Raw genomic sequence first — 17,736 nt, 5'->3', positions numbered from 1 at the left:
GCTCTTCCTAAACCTTCAGAAAAGTAATGGAAACAAATGTCCATCATTTCAATGCATACTTTTATCAATAGCAAATGCTTACCTCGTGACATTTGGCAATTTAAACTTTAAGTACAGAACAGGAATTCCTATAAATTGCTCTGCCAGGTAAAGCAGTTCATAATTCTTTTCAAGGTTCAGTGGGATACATGCTGTAACAGACTGAAAATGGTAGAGAAGAAAAAACAGCTGTTAATGTATTGTGATAGTTCATGAAGCAACTCCCTATTGTTGGCTGTTAGCCTGTCCTTTTTTCTTTAATTTATTTTTTATTTAAACTTGAATACCTATGTACAAATGCAGGGGGGTGGTTCTGTTTTTGCTTGAAATGTCCATTATCTAAGCTGTTGGAGGATAATTCGGGTTGAAACACATTTCTGGTGGATTGCAACTAATATTTAAATACTTAATATTTGAATCAAGAATTCAAATCTTCCATCAGGCACTTTCCTTTCACCAGGGACCTGTGACACCCACCTACTAGGGTCCTGCCAGGCTCCATTACTAAAGTTGTCTGGAATCTAAACCTGACCAGGTGTCAGAAAGGAATAGGGCCAGAGCTGTGTCTTGAGACTGAATTTAAAAAAACCTTTTTATTTTCTTTATAAATATTGATGTACAACTACTCATAGCTGAAGAATCTCTAGTACTGCTAGAATCATTTACCTGGAATAAAAAGTAGCAATTTAAAAGTGGATTAAGTATCAGATCAATAGAAAATGTTTCTATCTGTCTGTTGCTTCAATGTATTTGTCCTATTTGAGCTCTGGAAAGGAATGTTGATGAAATCAACAGCACAATTCATGCTGGAATAGCACTGAATTAATATTTCTGAGAACTGTTAGTGAAGATATGAAGTTCTTAAGACTACATTCTCAGGAAAACTGGAAAAAGTTCTAAGTGTTTGAGGCAACTGAAAGGCCTGCAACAGTATGCAAAACTGGGATTAATCTTAATGCTCTAGCCAAAGTCAGTGTGAGTAATCACAGTCAGCCAACTGCAGTTGAAACGAGAGGGGAAAAAATGGTGCTTATTCTTTCAGGTATTAATCTACCTGAAGTTTTAAAGTTTTAAACATTTGTATCTACGAATAACGTGTACTTTATGTGTCATTCAAGCTTAAACTAGTAAAACATCCAAAACAAAACAAGTGTCAGGTATTCATTCTAAGGTATTGTTAACTTTGTCTTCTGAAACTGTGATGCTGTAATTCAAGCAATATCTACAGTTTTGTTTTAAAAGTAAAGCACTTGGACTTCCTTTAGGTACAGGGAACTAAGTTCTGCATGTGGGGAGGTGGGAAGACTTTTCCAGAATATGGTTTAGAGCACCTGTTTCATTGACTAGTAGGGGCCTAAAAGTCTCTTTGATCTCAAGTTATCCCCCTAAACACGTCTTGAATATCTTCTATATGATGGTAGTATAGTAGTTCTATAGAAGTGAACAATCAAGAATAGGTGCAGAGGGCTTTTCTGTTCCCAAGACATGCTGTACTTTGGTACAAGTTCACAATGCAGTTCCCAGACTCTGGCTTCTGTATTCACAATGCAGCAGTTGCACTAAATACAGAGGTATTCATCCTGAATTTTATGGCTACTTCATTTTGTGTCTGCTAGTGTCACTAGTCTTTGGACTGCATTTATTTTCAGCTGATTAAACTATTTTTTTTTCCCAATTAAAAGGCCTGAAACTAACTTCCAGATAGAGAGTTAATCACTTTTGAACAACAGTATTGAAAATAACATATAATGAGGCTAGAAGATCCTCTTCCTATTTCATGAGTAAGTAAAATGAAATATGACTGCAAGTGTTGTTCAGACGTTAAATTTCCGAAAGTACGAACAAGATCCAATACATACATGCTAGAACTTGCCCAATTTAAGTTTAAGCCCAGTTTTGTTATACTGTTAGAGGTGGTTTTTTGTTGGCAGTTATCTGAGCTCACTTAGCATAACAAGTCTCAGCCTGTCTGAACCTTTCAAAGTACACAGAGAACCACTCACAAGGAAATCCCTGAGCTAGGATTCTCCAGATTTTCAATCCTTCTGCTATTAAGAAATGTAAATTTTCCAACTGAGCAAGAACAGTTGATTTCAGCTGTGAGATGTTCTTTGATTGGCAAGTATTTTTAAGGGTTTTTTCTTAAGCTATGGCAGATGAGAACTGTGAAAAACAATCTAGTTTTTTCAACTCAAACAGGCAAAGCATAGAGTAATTCTGGAAGACTAAGTGAAAACTTCTGCACAGTCTAAGAAAAACTTGGGAACATGTGGACAAACGGAGTATTCTGGCTCTGAGAAAGCTGAAGAGGAATTATTTGTTATAAAGGAGAAAGCTGGGGTTTATTTTAGAAGTAGGAGGGTATAAAGATGACTGGCTAAAGCAATCTGCTCTTGATAGGATTCCTGTAAATGAGCACACATGAACTCAATGGCATCCAAATCCCTGCCAGGTATGCTTTGTGAGCCAAACTACAGCTCAGAGTCCCCACCACTTTCTCACCAATTCTCAATCACCTCTCAAATATCTTCCTATTTCTCCTTAATCTAACTTATCCTGTTGTCATCAAGAAATAATCCAACTTTGTGATTTTTCCACATGGAATTTTACATAGTGTAGTTTTACCTCACAATTCTTCATGTCCTTAGAGAGCTTGAACCCTTTCTTGCCATCACAATAGCAGCTGTAACTTCCTGGAGAGTTTACACAGAGTTGAGCACAAACATTTTCAGCACATTCATCAATATCTAGGAGAAATGGAAGCATACAGAAACATTTATTCAGATTATTCATGGCACAGGCTGAAAACTAACACAATATATTAATGGAATAATGGATAATGTAGGTTCTCCTATATGAATCCAATGAGTGACTGCTGCTAAGCTAAACTAAAGCTAAAGGATGTCTCCTGTGTAAAGTTTACAATCCAGAATTACTTGCTAGGTGTAGTCTGATAGAGGCCTTGTGTCCAGAGCTGGGGGAAATTAGGTCTGATTTGTGAGGTGGATAAATTAGTGAAAGAGATCTCAATAAATCACTGCCATTTATGGCAGAAATGCCATTCTGGGTCAGATCTCTTCCTCTCCTTCTAAGATGTCATGAGAACTTAGAGTATATATGGCAAGTATTTGGAGAAAGGACATGCTTTATTAATATAAAACCAAAATAATCTCAGGGCAAAATACCTTTTAAAATAACATACAATAGTCTTATAAATAAGTTTCAGACAGCATCTATTTGTGGAGACTAATCTGATTTGAGTTATGAATAAGCTAAACCAACTAAAATAACTTCATTTTCTATTTAGTAGGCTGTAGGCAATAAATAATTTAGAAATGAAAGGCTACATAAAAGGCCAGTTTAACTGTTCCATTTCTAATACAGAAACAAACAAAATCTCTCTACAGTCTTCTTTACTATGAAGATGTAAAAGGAAATAAAAAATTTAACACCTCCCAAGAGGAATTGCAGTAGAGAGACTCTTGAGAAGTACCTCTCTTCCCTTGCCCTTCCCAGAGGAGCATGATGCTGTGTAGACACTTCAGGAAGCATTGTTATCTTTGAAAGATCCTGTAGCCCTTCCAGTACTTGAACACTTAGCAGTACAAAAGTAAAACTACAAACACCAGTTAGCCAGTAGCACTAGATTAAATCCGAGTGCTGAATTCTCTAAAAGCAGCACTTAATTTTGAGCACGTTCCTTAGGCCCAGGGCCTGGAGATGGAGACTTATGAAGTTATTACAAAAGCTTATCGCACAGTCTGACAGATGAATTTCTATCATTAAATCAATTACTCAGAGACTTGAACCAGTCTTGCAGGGGTGTAAATTTCCGTTATCCAAAATGAACCTATTGCTCAAGGGTAAGGTCTTCCTCCAGAGAGTACTACAGCAGCAGAGGGACAGGCAAGCTTCTTGGGTGGTTTCCTTTCTCAGCAGATATTGTGGAATCCCTAATCAGTCCAAATGGCAGGATATCCTTCTGCAGAGCTAATTTTTTTGCTATAAAAAGGCTGACATGCACAGGCTGGAGGGGACCAAGTTTTTTGGAGGTTTGTTTTAATCATTTATGCTATAATTATTCTGCCTTTTTTTTTTTTTTTTTTGCTTTCAAGTTGTAGTCAGCATTTTTGCATGTTTGTTTTAGCTGTTTCAAAGGCTTCTCACAGATCTGTCCAAATGTCAGTTCCACATCATAAACCAGTCAGCAGACTCTATTCGCACAAACCCATGAATCTGAGCAGTATCCTGGGTTTATACAGCTGATTTCAGTGGAGGCTAAATAGCCTGGATAGGATAAGTTGCTAAGACATGATAAAATCAGCCATAAAGGAGCTGCATACCATGTCCTAGAAGGGAGCTACCCTATATAATGCTAGGGAAATATGGTGATTTCCCCAGCTGGGTGTAGGTTTTGTGTGTGTTAAACAATTCATGTGGGAAGGGAAAACCCTGATCCCTTGTCTCAAATTTTCAGACTGTGTGATAGAGAGGGACTGATATCTGAAATACAGAAACAATTTGTGCTGTTTGATTAAGTGGTTCAGTAACTTAAGAGAAGTTCCCCCTTCAAGAAGGAAGAAGAATATGAGGAAAGACATGCCAAAACTGAGGTCGTTCTTTAAAATATGGGCTCAGCTTGGTTTGTCTCCTCAATACTGACTGCAAGACAGACTCTTCTAGCACAATAAGCATACTTATTCATTCCCAATATCCCCTTTTTTTTTTTTTGGAAAAGTGTTTGAAATAGCAAAGGTGGCAAGTAAATAATCAAATTCTGTATCTACAATTGTATGGCTTCTATGAAACAAAGGCTGGATGGTACAGATGACTTCCACTGATAGCGTCTCCCAAAAGGTGGGGATGAAGAACTGTAGCAACATCCTCCTAGGAATAGGTGAGGGGAAAAAAAACCCACAAAACCCCTCTTCTATTCCACTCTATCTGTCATCATAGAGATAATTGTGCATAAATGTATGTAAACTTGATTTTTTTCTAATAAGCATAATTGAATTTAGCCACCTACATGTAATATGTCAATGAAAAGCTGATGTCATTTAGTATTTTTGTAAAGCTACATTCCTGTCAGTCTGCACAATCCTTTCCTTAGAAGGATTTGGTGACTCATTTAATGTGGTTACAACAAGGTCTGAAAGCTTAGCAGCATAATCCTCCTTCTAGGAGGTAAGACTTCACTCATTTTAATGTCCTCATCTTGCAACCTTCTAGAATCCACGTTTCAGAAGAAAAACAATACTTAAATTCAATTTGATGCAACTATGTATCTGCAGAGAGTACTAAGAGAAGCAAGAATTAGGTTAATTACTGTGAAGTTTTTCTCATTTCAGTGGATGCAGGGACACAAAATCGTCAGTAACATTTTAATCCCATAGTAACTAGACAAAGACCAGACATCTGAATATGTAATCATTACCACTGTGCAAAGCTTTGTCACAAGATAGCTGCGTGAGAAGCCACGGAGCAAAAGATTCACAGCCAGCAAGAAGCTACTTTTGTGTCCTTTTGAGCAATAACATAAAGGCAGCAGTTAAAATAAAAATCAGTCACTGACATATTTTTCTTAAACTGGCAATGTAGAAAATTCCTCTTCATAGTAAAACTCTAAGAGCTTATATATCTCTCCTACAATTGAAAATTAATTTCTGATGTGTGTACTAAACAGAAACTTTAACAAGTAGAGAGAAATCAAATACGTTCTAGGAGAATTATGGAACTACTTTCAATACTTGAAAAAGTTATTTTGTGATGGTCTGTGTATAAATGGCTTCTTGCTGCTTTACTGCTAGCTATCAGTACTTTTCAACTTGGCTCTACTTGTTACAGAACTTCATTTTGAAATTCTTTCTTCCAGATTTTCTTTGAGAAAAGAATACTCCTGAGGAGAGATTCTTTTCATGCAGCTCCTTTTTTCATAGCTCCTTTTCTGGATATTTAAGAATATTTTTATTTTAAATGTGAGGTCTTTATACAATGTCTTTCACACAAGCGTCATGCAGTCATTTCCAGCCTAGAATGGAGATCAGTTCACTCTAAGGCTGTTATTTTCTAGCATAACTAGATACCTCAAGGAAGGTTTAGACACTTGAACGTTATTTTCAGTGGAATTTAATAACCCCAGTGAAAAGCCCTTTACAGAATCTGAGATCTAAGGACATATAAACAGCCTATCAGATGGATAAAGATGAGCTTTTCAGCTTTTTGAGACAACTTGATTAAGCATGGTTTTCATTTCTGGCAATATTCTCTTTTTAGAAATCTTTCTAACTCTTTTGCCCAGTCAAATAAGTACTTTTAATTGCTTTTGCTGTAACTTGAGTTAGGGGCATATATTAAACTGATTGATATTAAATATTCCACCCTTACAACTGTGATGTTTAAAAACAAGGTACAAGACACACTAGTAATGTCCAGATTCTCAACACCTTGTTCCAAGTTATCTGAAATAAACATGCTAGCTGGTTTGAGAGCTTGGATAGAAAGTCCTCTCTACCCAGGAGAGCTCCCATCAAATGAGAAAGTTATCTGGCTTACAGCAGGACATGGGAGTACATCATAAAACCCTCCAACGTCTGGGAGTAAGTCACAGAATCACAGAATGTTAGGGATTGGAAGGGCCCTCGAAAGATCATCTTGTCCAAGTTACTGGAATTGTATGAACTACATGTAATACAGCCCGACTGAACCTCTGACAGAACAAACAGTTGAGCCAGATTGTAATAAACAATAAGAAGATTATTAAATACACCACTAGATGAGATGCTGGAGTTTTGTAGAGCACTGGATTTAAAAAAAGAAGAAAAAAAGTGGTGGGTGGGGGGCAAGACTTACCTTCACAGTTCTTGGAAGTTGAATTATATGTGTAGCCTTCTGCACATTCACATTCATATTTCCCCAGAGTGTTTTTACAGGTGGCTGTCCCACAGATGTTTGGATGTAACACACACTCATTTATATCTAGAAATACAAATAAGTTATTAAAAATAAGTCACTCTCTCACATACCAGTTTTTCCTAATCCTACCCAAAACTGCAAACTGAGGGAGGTTGGCAAACTGGCTTTTTCTTGCTAGGTCTATCATGCTTTCATAGCCGTCTATATAGCTATAGCCTTGAAGATTTCCAGAGGTCTCTAAAAGGCCCTTCTGCATGCCCTCAGAGAAAAAGAAATTCTCTGCCTGCTGACCCTTCTCATTCTGTCATGTGTTCTGTGGATAATAGGAAAAGGGATGCATGTCCAGGAAGGCAGAGAGAGAAACAGTCTGCAGATTTCCTATAAGCTAAAGCAGACTGCATAATAAAATCCTATCTTTGAAAAGAACATCCAGAAAGACAAGAGATAACCCTGTTGCAGTTTCTTACCTGCTACAATCAATTCATGTCACAATTGTCTTTTGACTGGTTATGCTGACAGGTGCTCAAATCCCTCACTGTCTTTCCATCCCTCAATCCATTTTAGTGTCTGTCTCCTGTGTTGTTTCCAATTTTTCAATGTCATTTTCAAAATGCAGATGTGACAACTGGATGCAGAATATAGTATCAATCTTACTAAAAGTCTTGTAGACAGAAAAATATCAAATCCCTGGTATTATTTCAATTCCCACTTGCACGTGCAGGGATCATTCTAGTTTACTCTGTGGTTTTATAGCAGTTGTGGAAATGGTGCTGCCCAGGGAGAACACATTTTGCCACTGGCTTGCTAGGACTCCCAAAACAATTTTTAAGTCAAAGCTGTCCTGTATTCAGCCTACTTTTCTACAGTTACTGTGTGTGTTCCCATTTCCTAGGTGTATAACTTTGTACTTGGATGTAATAAAACACTTCAATATATTTTATCAAATTACTAATTTAGTACTCTAGGTACCTACATATGTTAGTTTATTTTTATTTTTAAACCAACTTTTCCACCACCTTTCCAAGAAATACAGAGATTCTAACCAACTTATCTTCTTGCTCTTTTTGACAAAACATCACTCTTCTGTTCTTCTGGAATTTCTTTGGAAATTATTAATGAAAAAAAAAAATAGAGTCTAAAGGAAGTGACAGCAGGAGATGGTCTTCAAGTCTAGCCTCTTATAGTATTTGACATTATCCAAAACTGTCAGCATAGTTCAGCAATAAAATATATGACATTAAAATGGAATGATGCATTTTTTTACTATGCAGTAAAAATTACTAATTATGTTAATACAGTCTTTATCTGGGATGGAATGAAGCACATAGGTCACGCCCAATAATAACAGACACAAGCATGTACAGAAAAAAATTATGCTGGGTGAGTAAAAGACAAATCTTTCCATTAAGAGCATTTTCAGATTCATTAGTACTTTCTTCTCCAATGAACTTTAAACTCTCAAAAAAGCAGCATCACTAATTAGGTGTGATTCAGCCTACACCAGTGTTTACCAGACAGGATTTCCACAGTAACAATGTTAGCTGGTTGCACCACTCTAGATTCTTGTTTCAGCATGCTTCGAGGGCATGTGAAACTGGTTAGTGACCAAAACAAGCTTTACAGAGGTCTAGTAAGGAAGCAGAATCTAACATATATTCCCCCTCTCTTTTTTTCCTTCTTCTTTTTTCTTTTTTTTCTTTTTATTTTTCTTTTACCTGAATTGGTTTCACCCCACCTCAGTTCCTTGATCTGGTTCACTATACAGTTGCACAAACGCCTGCAGTGGTGTAAGGCTGCAGGTGGAATCAGTAGCCAAGATGAAGCAGGACTGCATCTTTCAGAGGCAATGCAAGCTTCTGCTGACTTACAGCATCTCCAGAATTACTGGACTAAATTCTTTCCTCTATAATCAACAGGCAAGGTAATGTCATGTAATGATGTTCTCCTTAATGATGTCCACTTCCTACCTCCGCAATCCCGTTTATTTGAATGCATAAAGTAGCCATCTTCACATAAACAACGGTAGCTTCCAGGTAAATTAGAACAGCGTTGGCTACAACCTCCATTTAAGTCTTCACATTCATTTATATCTGGAATAAAACAGAATAAAAATCTCTGTTTAGGGGAAGATATTAATTAACCAACTGTGTGGGGTACGCTTAAAAATCTGATACTATTCAATAACAGTAGAACTAACATCATAAGGAGATTAGAGACTATACCTTCTTCACAATTCTCTCCTTGCCATCCTGGTTTGCAGACACAGGTATATTTGGCTTGTCCATCTATGCAATCCTTATATCCATCTTTATGGCACGGCAGAGGGCTACACTGGTTTGAAATTTCTGTGGGATGGAAATATTGGAAATACTTGTTATTTGGGGTTATTCTTCCTCAAGGATCAGTTTAGATCTTCTCCTCTTACCACAGGTACCTTTCATCTCTCACGAAATAGGAAAGGGCTTGCTGGGTAACATCAAACACCCTACAACCATCTTCCTGCTAATTCTGAAAGCAAGAATGTACAAGTGACTGAGAAAAAACAAAGCCAGCAGTACTTTTCTTTGTCAGAAAGAAAGCAACTAGAAAACGACTCGCTAAGCCAGGTTAATCCCTACAAGATGTGACCAAATACAGACTTGATACAATTTTAATTACATTTTAAGGCTGTATTTAACTTTTTAAAGAACAGTGCTCTGCTCCATCATATTACCACAAATTTCAATAGAAATACCGAAGTTTCAAGAATACCAAGAATTCAGGATTACAGAGATCAGTTGCTCTGTTCAAGGAGGAACAATAAGTTCAGAAAGACAAAACTTGTAGAATAAAAATCTGTTGATATCAGTATCACAAAAACTTTGTCTCAATGAAAACACTTTTTTTAAAAAAAAGTTAGATAGTTTTAATGGTAATTTTAAATTCTACTTTCTCAGCAGTAGCTCCTTTCCAGAAATGTGCATAAATTTTGTTGAACGTTTTAAGCTTTAGAAACACCTCAAATTTTTATGCATATTCTCTTTACTTCTCCTTTACCCTGGTGACCAACCAATAGTAAGAGATTATTTAATTTGATTTTTAAAACGCAAACCCAAATGAAGAGAGTGACTATCAAGTAAACTTGTTTTCACTGGATAATATAGAAATACTGGACATTCACCCAATTCTCCTAAATCCTTTTCTCCCAGGACCTCTAATGAGTGAGAAAGAGTGAAATGAATGGGAGAGCACTTTAGCTTGTGACAGCAGTCACGTTGGCCAAGTGATCTGGAAAATATGTTCATCCATGACCATGTGCAGTGTAGTTACTAAGGATTTTTTTTTTGCCTTCTGTTGCTTTCAATGACAAAAACAGTGTCAGATGGTTAAGAATAACTGCCCCTATTCAAACTGAAAGCTTCTTTGATGTAACCAGGCAGTAAAGGTTTAAGAGGTTGAGAGATATATTTTAACTGTTACAAGTGGGGAATACAGTACTGATTGCTTCCTGTGAATTTACTAGAAAAAATACAATTCACACTGGACTTAAGAACATATAGGTGTAAAAAATACAATACTTGAGCAACAGCACAAGTTTCAGGCTTTGTGACCTTGTGTCTGGAGTCAATGACTGTGTTTTCCAGCTAATATTTGAATTTTTCAGCTGGTAATGTTACCCACTTCATGAAGAGCTCCACTGTAACTATGGGCACAACAAGGAATTAACCAGATGGTTTCTTCCCTTAATGGACAGAGTAGGACATGCTAGATCTAACAAGTCAAGTATAACTATTAAAGAGGTGGTAGAGTACAGAGGACACACTAGGGAACATCAGTGGGTTCGTGTAGGATAATTCTATGTTTCTGGAAGAATTCTGCTTTCCATTTTGCAGTTAATTAAGTTTCTTTGCCAGCATGCTTGTCCTGGTTTTGGCTGGGATACAGCTAATTTTCTTCTTAGTAGCTAGAATAGCACTGTGTTTTGGATCTAGTATGGGATTTGGTATGACAAGAATGTTGATAATATAGCGATGTTTTTAGCTGTTGCTAAGAAATTAAGGCCTTTTCTGCTTCTTACCCTACACCACCAGCGAGGAGGCTGGGGGTGCACAAGAAGTTGGGAGGGGACACAGCCAGGACAGCTGATCCCAACTGACCAAAGGGATATTCTATAAGATATGACTCATGCTCAACATCTGAAGGTGTGGGGAAAAAAAAGGAAGGAGGGACCTTCAGAGTGATGGAGTTTCTCTTCCCAAGTAACCATTATGTGTGATGGAGCCCTGCTGTCCTGGAGATGGCTGAACACCTGCCTGTGATGGGAAGCAGTGAATGAATTCCTTGGTTTGCTTTGCTTGTGTGTGCAGCTTTCGCTTTACCCATTAAACTGTCTTTATTTCAGCTCATGAGTTTTCTCACTTTCACTCCTCTGATTCTCTTCCCCATCCCACTGTGAGGGGTGTGAGCAAGCAGCTGTATTGTGCTTAGTTGTTGGCTGGGGTTAAACCGTAACAATGCTTTATAAAGCTAAAAACAGTCACATGGCTTGCTCTGAAAATGCTCCATCTCATCTAACATTTTTTGGTCAATTTCTGTTCCAGATTATTGAGTTTGCCTGAGTTAAATGAAGATTTCTCTCTTTCTCCCTGTGTGACCTGCTTTCTAGTCATGTTCATGTGCATACACAGAACTGAATGCATCAGGTCAAGTATCAAACAGCAGCACTTACCATTGACACAAACCCTCAGGTCAGCTGGAGAATCTGGAGTAACTGCAGTAACCCTGAATATCCCTGCTCGATGGGAGGCAAGGCAGCCTGCAAATGCAAACCCACACAATCTGCTTATGATACAAACACTCATTTAGGCTGAAATTACAACAGCTTATGCGTGGCATCTTCAAAGAGTCTGTTCTCACAGCTTGAATCGGAGAACTTGTCTGGGCGTATTAAGGACAGCTGATCACAGACCAACCTTCCGAGTGCCTCTGCTAGGATCTGAGCACACAGATCTGCGTAGGAGCTACTATGCATTATAATCAGCACAGAAATCATGCAAGCACTGTGGGCAGAATAACTAAACTAGTATTATCCAAATAAGATGACCAGTGAATGATACACTAGAGGTGTCCAGGTTTTTTGTACTTACTTAAATATTTGGGATAAAAGTACTCCTGCAGAAAGAAAAGAAAAATAAAGAGTAAGAAAAATTTAACGTAGATAGAATTTCAGAAAAATACATCACTGAATATGTTCTAAAATATATTGGCATTATAACTACAACAGAAGCAAAAAAGAAAAAGTCACCAACTCATATAGACCAAGTTTTCTGTATCACTATTGTTTAGGCTAAGACTGTAGATTATTTAATAAACACAAGACTCAGTGGAGAGATCAGGACACTGAGCTGAATTTGGGCACTCTCAAAGTGAAGGCAATGCAAATGAATTGGGTGTCAAAATGACTTTGAAAATTGTCTCTTCAAATAGGAGGATCTTGCCCAATGTTGTTACTGGATGCAGAGCAGCCTCCTTTATTTCCCTTTTTCACCTTAAAATAAACAAAAAACCCTGCCATAGGCTGAACATCTCACATGCAATTAATCGGAAATAAAGTAAAAAGTGTTACTAAACCATAAATTATTAAAAACAACTGATTATTGATTATTGATTACTGAAACTATTAAATCTTAACAATCAGTATATCCAAATACATGCAATGTTATCAAAGACAGAACATGGAATTGACATAGTCTGCCAAACAATATTTTATTTTAACCACCTATATTTTATAGTTCAAAGCTGAATAAAATATACCTAATACCAAGTGTGCAGTGGGAATGCACACTTCTTCCCACTAGGAAAAAAACCTCAGTGATATGTCCAATCCCTTTGTTAAAAGAGCTGCACTGTCATCCATCCTCTGTGTAAAATTGTAATTGAAGCCAGCAGAGTTTCCCCACATGGAATGCTTGCAGACAACTGTGGTCTAAAACTGGTGATCCGTATTTGAAATTAAAATAATATCTACTCAACTATTCTCTTTGCTTATACAGTCTTCATTATTAATTGTGCAGGTTCTATACACAAAAGAATTTCAAAGCAGTTCTTAGTCTGCATGGAGTGTTTTATTTTTAGCTCTGCAGAGTGAATTCTATGTATTTCTAGCTTTCCCTCTTCTAAAAGCTACTCTCTCTCTCTCATAGAAATTAATCAGATACTTACAGTTTCAGGATTATTTTCAAAGATTTCCCTGGCTTCTTCCTTATTGCATAATTCTTCAACGCACTCTCTTTCTAAATTTCCCTTCTTACTTTCTTCCATAAAAGAATTTGCTCGACGTTTCCTCACCAGGAACTGAGAGGCGTACTGCTGGGATAAAACTTTGTAGAAACAAAGGAGCTCTGTTGTTATTTATTTATTTTTTTAACAGCTGAAAAACACTGTAAGCACTGAACAAATATGAAAATCTAATGCAAAAATTGGAATTAAATGCTTAGTCAGGAGTTGTTGTTTGCGATCATTTTGGAAAATGTGGGCAAGAAATCCTAGGGTTTTGTTTTCTGTATGTGGGGTAGCTGTTTCTGACCAAAGAAATTCTGAGTCACCAAAAAAAATCTGTGCCTGGATCATAATTTAAATGTCATATTCAGGACAAGATTTATGAAGCTATGGATATTCTAAAGTGAGATGTGTGACCAGTAAGTGTAAAAAAAGCTGTGAAGCCTTTTCTATCACCTGTTTCAGTGATCTAGAAGCAAATAATGATCCTATTGACCTTATGTAAGATCACAAATGTGTTTTATAAAATCAGGTTACCTATGTCATTAATAGAAATGTTATTTTATTTTTCAGAACTGTAAAGAACAAGACAAAGTAAAAGGTGAGAATTATATCCTGAGAAATATCAAGGTAGACAACCTACAAATACATTCATATTTTACCAAGATCAAATACAATCCTAGCTGACTTTCATATTTCAGATCCATCATGTTATAAGTCATTACTTAATTTTCACTTATCTTGTTATTGTCATTTTGTTGACTTTTACAGAAATGGTGAACAAGTAAGTTGAGAAATTAAAAATTAAAGATTTCTGTTTGCTTTGATGTTCTTTGTAGAGAATACGCAGAATACTACAGGAACAGCAACTGCCTCATTAGTTTAATTTTTGGACATACGTTGTGATTAAGAGAAAAATGGATGAGCATAATTGGAAAAAGTCCAGCTCATAGAGTTAAAGAGCGTGGCTGCCACATGTTAACTAGAGAGCACCACGCTTCTACACCTGCCCTGCTTTTATCAGCCTTTGCACAACTGAACCTCTCAGACAAGAGCAACCACGTGAGGGTCATGACACCTGCAGTGCGAAACAGATACGCTGTACATACGTATTCATCACTGGTCTGAGAAGATGATCAATTCAAGCAGACATAATCAATTCAGTATGGTTTATGAGCAGGTAATACCTCAAACCCAGAGTGCCTACAGGAGGAATGCCAGCAGCCAAGTGCCAGAGAACAGCTTCTCAATGTCTGTGCACTAACAGGAAAGAAAAAACTTCAAAGGCTTATTAGAAAGAGCAGCTAATGAGGCCCAGAATTTGAAATGAGAATAGCTGTCAGGTAATAAATGTAACTAAAACCATTCCATCCTAAACACATTACTAAAGGTCTCTATCAAATGATGGGGAACACAACTGAAACACTTCAAAAGTGCTGCAACATTGAATACTGACCTGAATAAACTCTTCTGTTACAGCATCCTAAATGTACCTGATGTGGGATAAGCTCATCACTTCCAATTGATCTACTTGCTTTCATTCTGGTAAGACTAATCTTTCTGCTAAGGCAATAGGTGAGATGTCCTGAGCATAAGGTGGACCCTACAGCATACCTCCAAAGTTTTGAAGCACACCTTTATCTCGGAGAGCAACCAGCAAGTTGCTTAGAAATGCAAGGAGGAGAAGTCAGCTTGTGCCCTTCCCCGCTACTAAATACATGAGCAGGCAAGAGTCTGGTATTCATTTTGTTGATCTACATGGTGGTCTTACTGCAGAATGGAAAGAACTCTGTAAGGTGAAGACTGGTCCTCAAGAAAACTGCTCAGAGAAAGAAAAGTCTTATCTTACTTTCTAGGCCCCCACTGCCAGTAATTCTTGGCATAAAAGAATTTATCTGAGCCCACTTTCCTCTTCTACTGCTTCCCACTTTCATAGAATCACAGAATGGTTTAGGGTTGGAAGGGACCTTAAAGATCATCCAGTTCCAACCCCCCTGCCATCAGCAGGGACACCTGCCACTAGACCAGGTTGCTCAAAGCCTCATCCAGCCTGGCCTTCAACACTTCCAGGGAGGAGCAGCCACAACAAAGGGGACATTTCACAAACCTTCAGGTATGCCCTAAGTACCTCTTAGGGGCTGTTAACAACATATTTCAAGAGCTGGATTTGGACTCTCGGGTTGTTACATACCCTTCATACAGCAGTTAGAAGGAGCAATGAATTGGAAACTGCTGCAACTGTGGATCCCCAGGACCTTTTCTCTCAGTCCATGAGCCCACCACTAATATATTGTCTGCTGGGAGAGTGGCAAAAAGCATGGTGAGATGACAGGGCAAGAAGGACCTCATGAGAGCTCTTTTGAGCCTTAACCACACTGGAAAGCATTCCCAGAAAAAACATTCTGAAAATTTATTTATCATCAACTATTGCTAGCAATGTCATTTTAATTAATTTGGGTAAATGGCTGTATTTGTCATTATCTAAAAGCAGACCAACGAGAAGGATGCAGAAAGTCCATCTATCTTCTGAGGCAAAAGGAGAGACAACAAAAGAGTAAAGCTGTGCACTGCACCTGATTTTGTTTACGCTGGAATTTCCACCAGCACAAGCACGCTGACGTAGCTCTGGGGCAGAGGCTCTGTGGTGTAGGTGAGGCCTAATTCACAGCTGATGTTAAACAGTCCTGGTTTGACCTGTAGCTACATCATTCGCATTTTGACACAGTTTTTCAGGAAATACAGCCCAAGAAAATGCCAAGTGCATGCGATGTTCTTGAGGACATTACATCAGCGATAACACTGCCTACCTCACGTTTTCAATAGAGTGGGCTGATGGAAACAGGTCTTTTCCCCTACAGCACAGCAGTTCAACCTTCTCCTAAGCTGATTTTCTACGACTTCTGAGTTTAAAACATGTAACTCTATGCAAATTCCATATTTTTATTGCAAATATTTCAATTCCCATGCACAGAATTAGTAAGTGTATGTATTAAACTGTTGTTTTTTTTTTTTTTTTTCCTTACAAAGATTAGGATAGGGCCTTTATTTAAAATAAATAAATAAATAAATAAATAAATAATCCTGACTGCTGCTGCCAGTTTGATTACAGGAAACTCCAGCCCACTTCTGACCTTCCCAAACCAATAGTTAACCCTTAATGAACTCAGTGTGTTTCATTTCATTATCCCTGAAGGCTTATGGAATTCAGTAGCCTTCAGATTTCAATAGGTGTTGTACAGACACTGTGCAGCGGTTACTTATCAAGCACCTGTTCAGAAGTAATGCTACTGAAAAAGAAAGAAAAAATAGGTAGAGGATGAGATATCAATGGTTCCTTCCAGCTGATTTGTACTGCAGATGCAACTACAAACCTGCCTTAAATGGCCTGGTTAAACATGGTCCAGAGCTGCTTACCTACTACTCCAGTTGTGGAAAGCAGCTGTCACCTCTGCTCGTGTTCTCTCCCTGAAACTCACAAGACTCAATAAACTGAATAAAAAGGGGATGTGATGCCACTGTAGAAAGCAGCATCATCTTGCTGGTACAGCTGTTATATTGCAATCAGCTTCATCATTCCAGTGACTAGAGTCTCCCAAAATGCTCATCAGTGACATAAGCTTTATGCAGTCAACAAAATAAAGCAAACCAACTGCTAATGTTTGCCTGTTCTTTGCTCTTCTTACCCAAAACATGTCCCTCACGAGATGCTGGAACAAATGCAGCTGCACTAAGATTAGCAGAGGGGAAACTTCCCTTTATGATTATTGAATGGTACAAGTTGTATTAGGAAGATCTTTCTTTTTTTCTCTCTCTTTTTTTCCACCCCCCATTCCAGGAATCCCTGGCATTGTTCAGAGCCAGGGATAGGAAACCAGATTACATGGACCACAGCAATTTTGCATGAGTAGGACAACTTTTAATTTCCCACTGTTCATAAAAACTGACAAGGTCTGCAGTGGGGTAGATAAATGGAACAGGATGAAAACAGGAGAAAAGAACATTATTAAATATTTAATAGAAGGTTTATTTTTAGAACCTGATCAAAAATAAGTTATAAAATGAAAGTTCTAAGCTTTATGATAAGATATATAGATTATAAATGATATGATTTATAAATTATAAAGCTTTTCATACCATTCCCTTCACAGTCAGAATCCTGAGCGTTCAAACAGAAGTCTGAACAGTAAACATTAGGTTTTTTTTCTTCTACCTGTTTAATCATTAGTAACACAGGTCAGAAACTGCCTCACTTTGAGCTGCAATTCCGCTTGTTCCAGATACACACTGTCTTCTTTCAGTCCCTACGATCAAAGCCTGGAGTGTCGAAGAGCTACGCTTTGATTTTTGTATTTACGCGTGAGAGCAACTCGTCCTTACCCAGGCTGATGGGTCTGGAGTTACCAAGAGAGCCAGGGCTGTCTGCCTGGCCACGGTGACTCTCCTGAGACCACGACCCACCGGGCACCTTTCTTCCGAGGGAACCGAGCGCTCTTTGCAGGCAGCCTTTCCCCCGAGCTGCACAACTGC

At 37.9% G+C, this 17,736-nt stretch overlaps 1 protein-coding gene across 1 annotated transcript in view; it reads right to left on the bottom strand.

Moving 5' to 3' along the window:
* Positions 1–13,310, bottom strand: part of PROS1 (protein S) — a gene marked incomplete at its 5' end in the record, with an annotated part of 23,916 nt that extends 10,606 nt beyond the window's left edge. The window contains 8 exons of the mRNA XM_010163061.1: positions 83–201; positions 2,665–2,786; positions 6,889–7,014; positions 8,919–9,041; positions 9,174–9,296; positions 11,660–11,746; positions 12,078–12,102; positions 13,153–13,310. Of these exons, the coding sequence (XP_010161363.1) occupies positions 83–201; positions 2,665–2,786; positions 6,889–7,014; positions 8,919–9,041; positions 9,174–9,296; positions 11,660–11,746; positions 12,078–12,102; positions 13,153–13,310 (883 nt within the window). The remainder of the gene's footprint in view (positions 1–82; positions 202–2,664; positions 2,787–6,888; positions 7,015–8,918; positions 9,042–9,173; positions 9,297–11,659; positions 11,747–12,077; positions 12,103–13,152) is intronic.
* Positions 13,311–17,736: the final 4,426 nt, after the last annotated feature.

Source organism: Antrostomus carolinensis, unplaced genomic scaffold, assembly GCF_000700745.2.
Source record: "Antrostomus carolinensis isolate BGI_N321 unplaced genomic scaffold, ASM70074v2 scaffold12802, whole genome shotgun sequence".
NCBI classification, from domain to species: Eukaryota; Metazoa; Chordata; class Aves; order Caprimulgiformes; family Caprimulgidae; genus Antrostomus; species Antrostomus carolinensis.
Note: the sequence above shows the minus strand (reverse complement) of the source record. Positions and strands in the feature narration are given on the sequence as shown.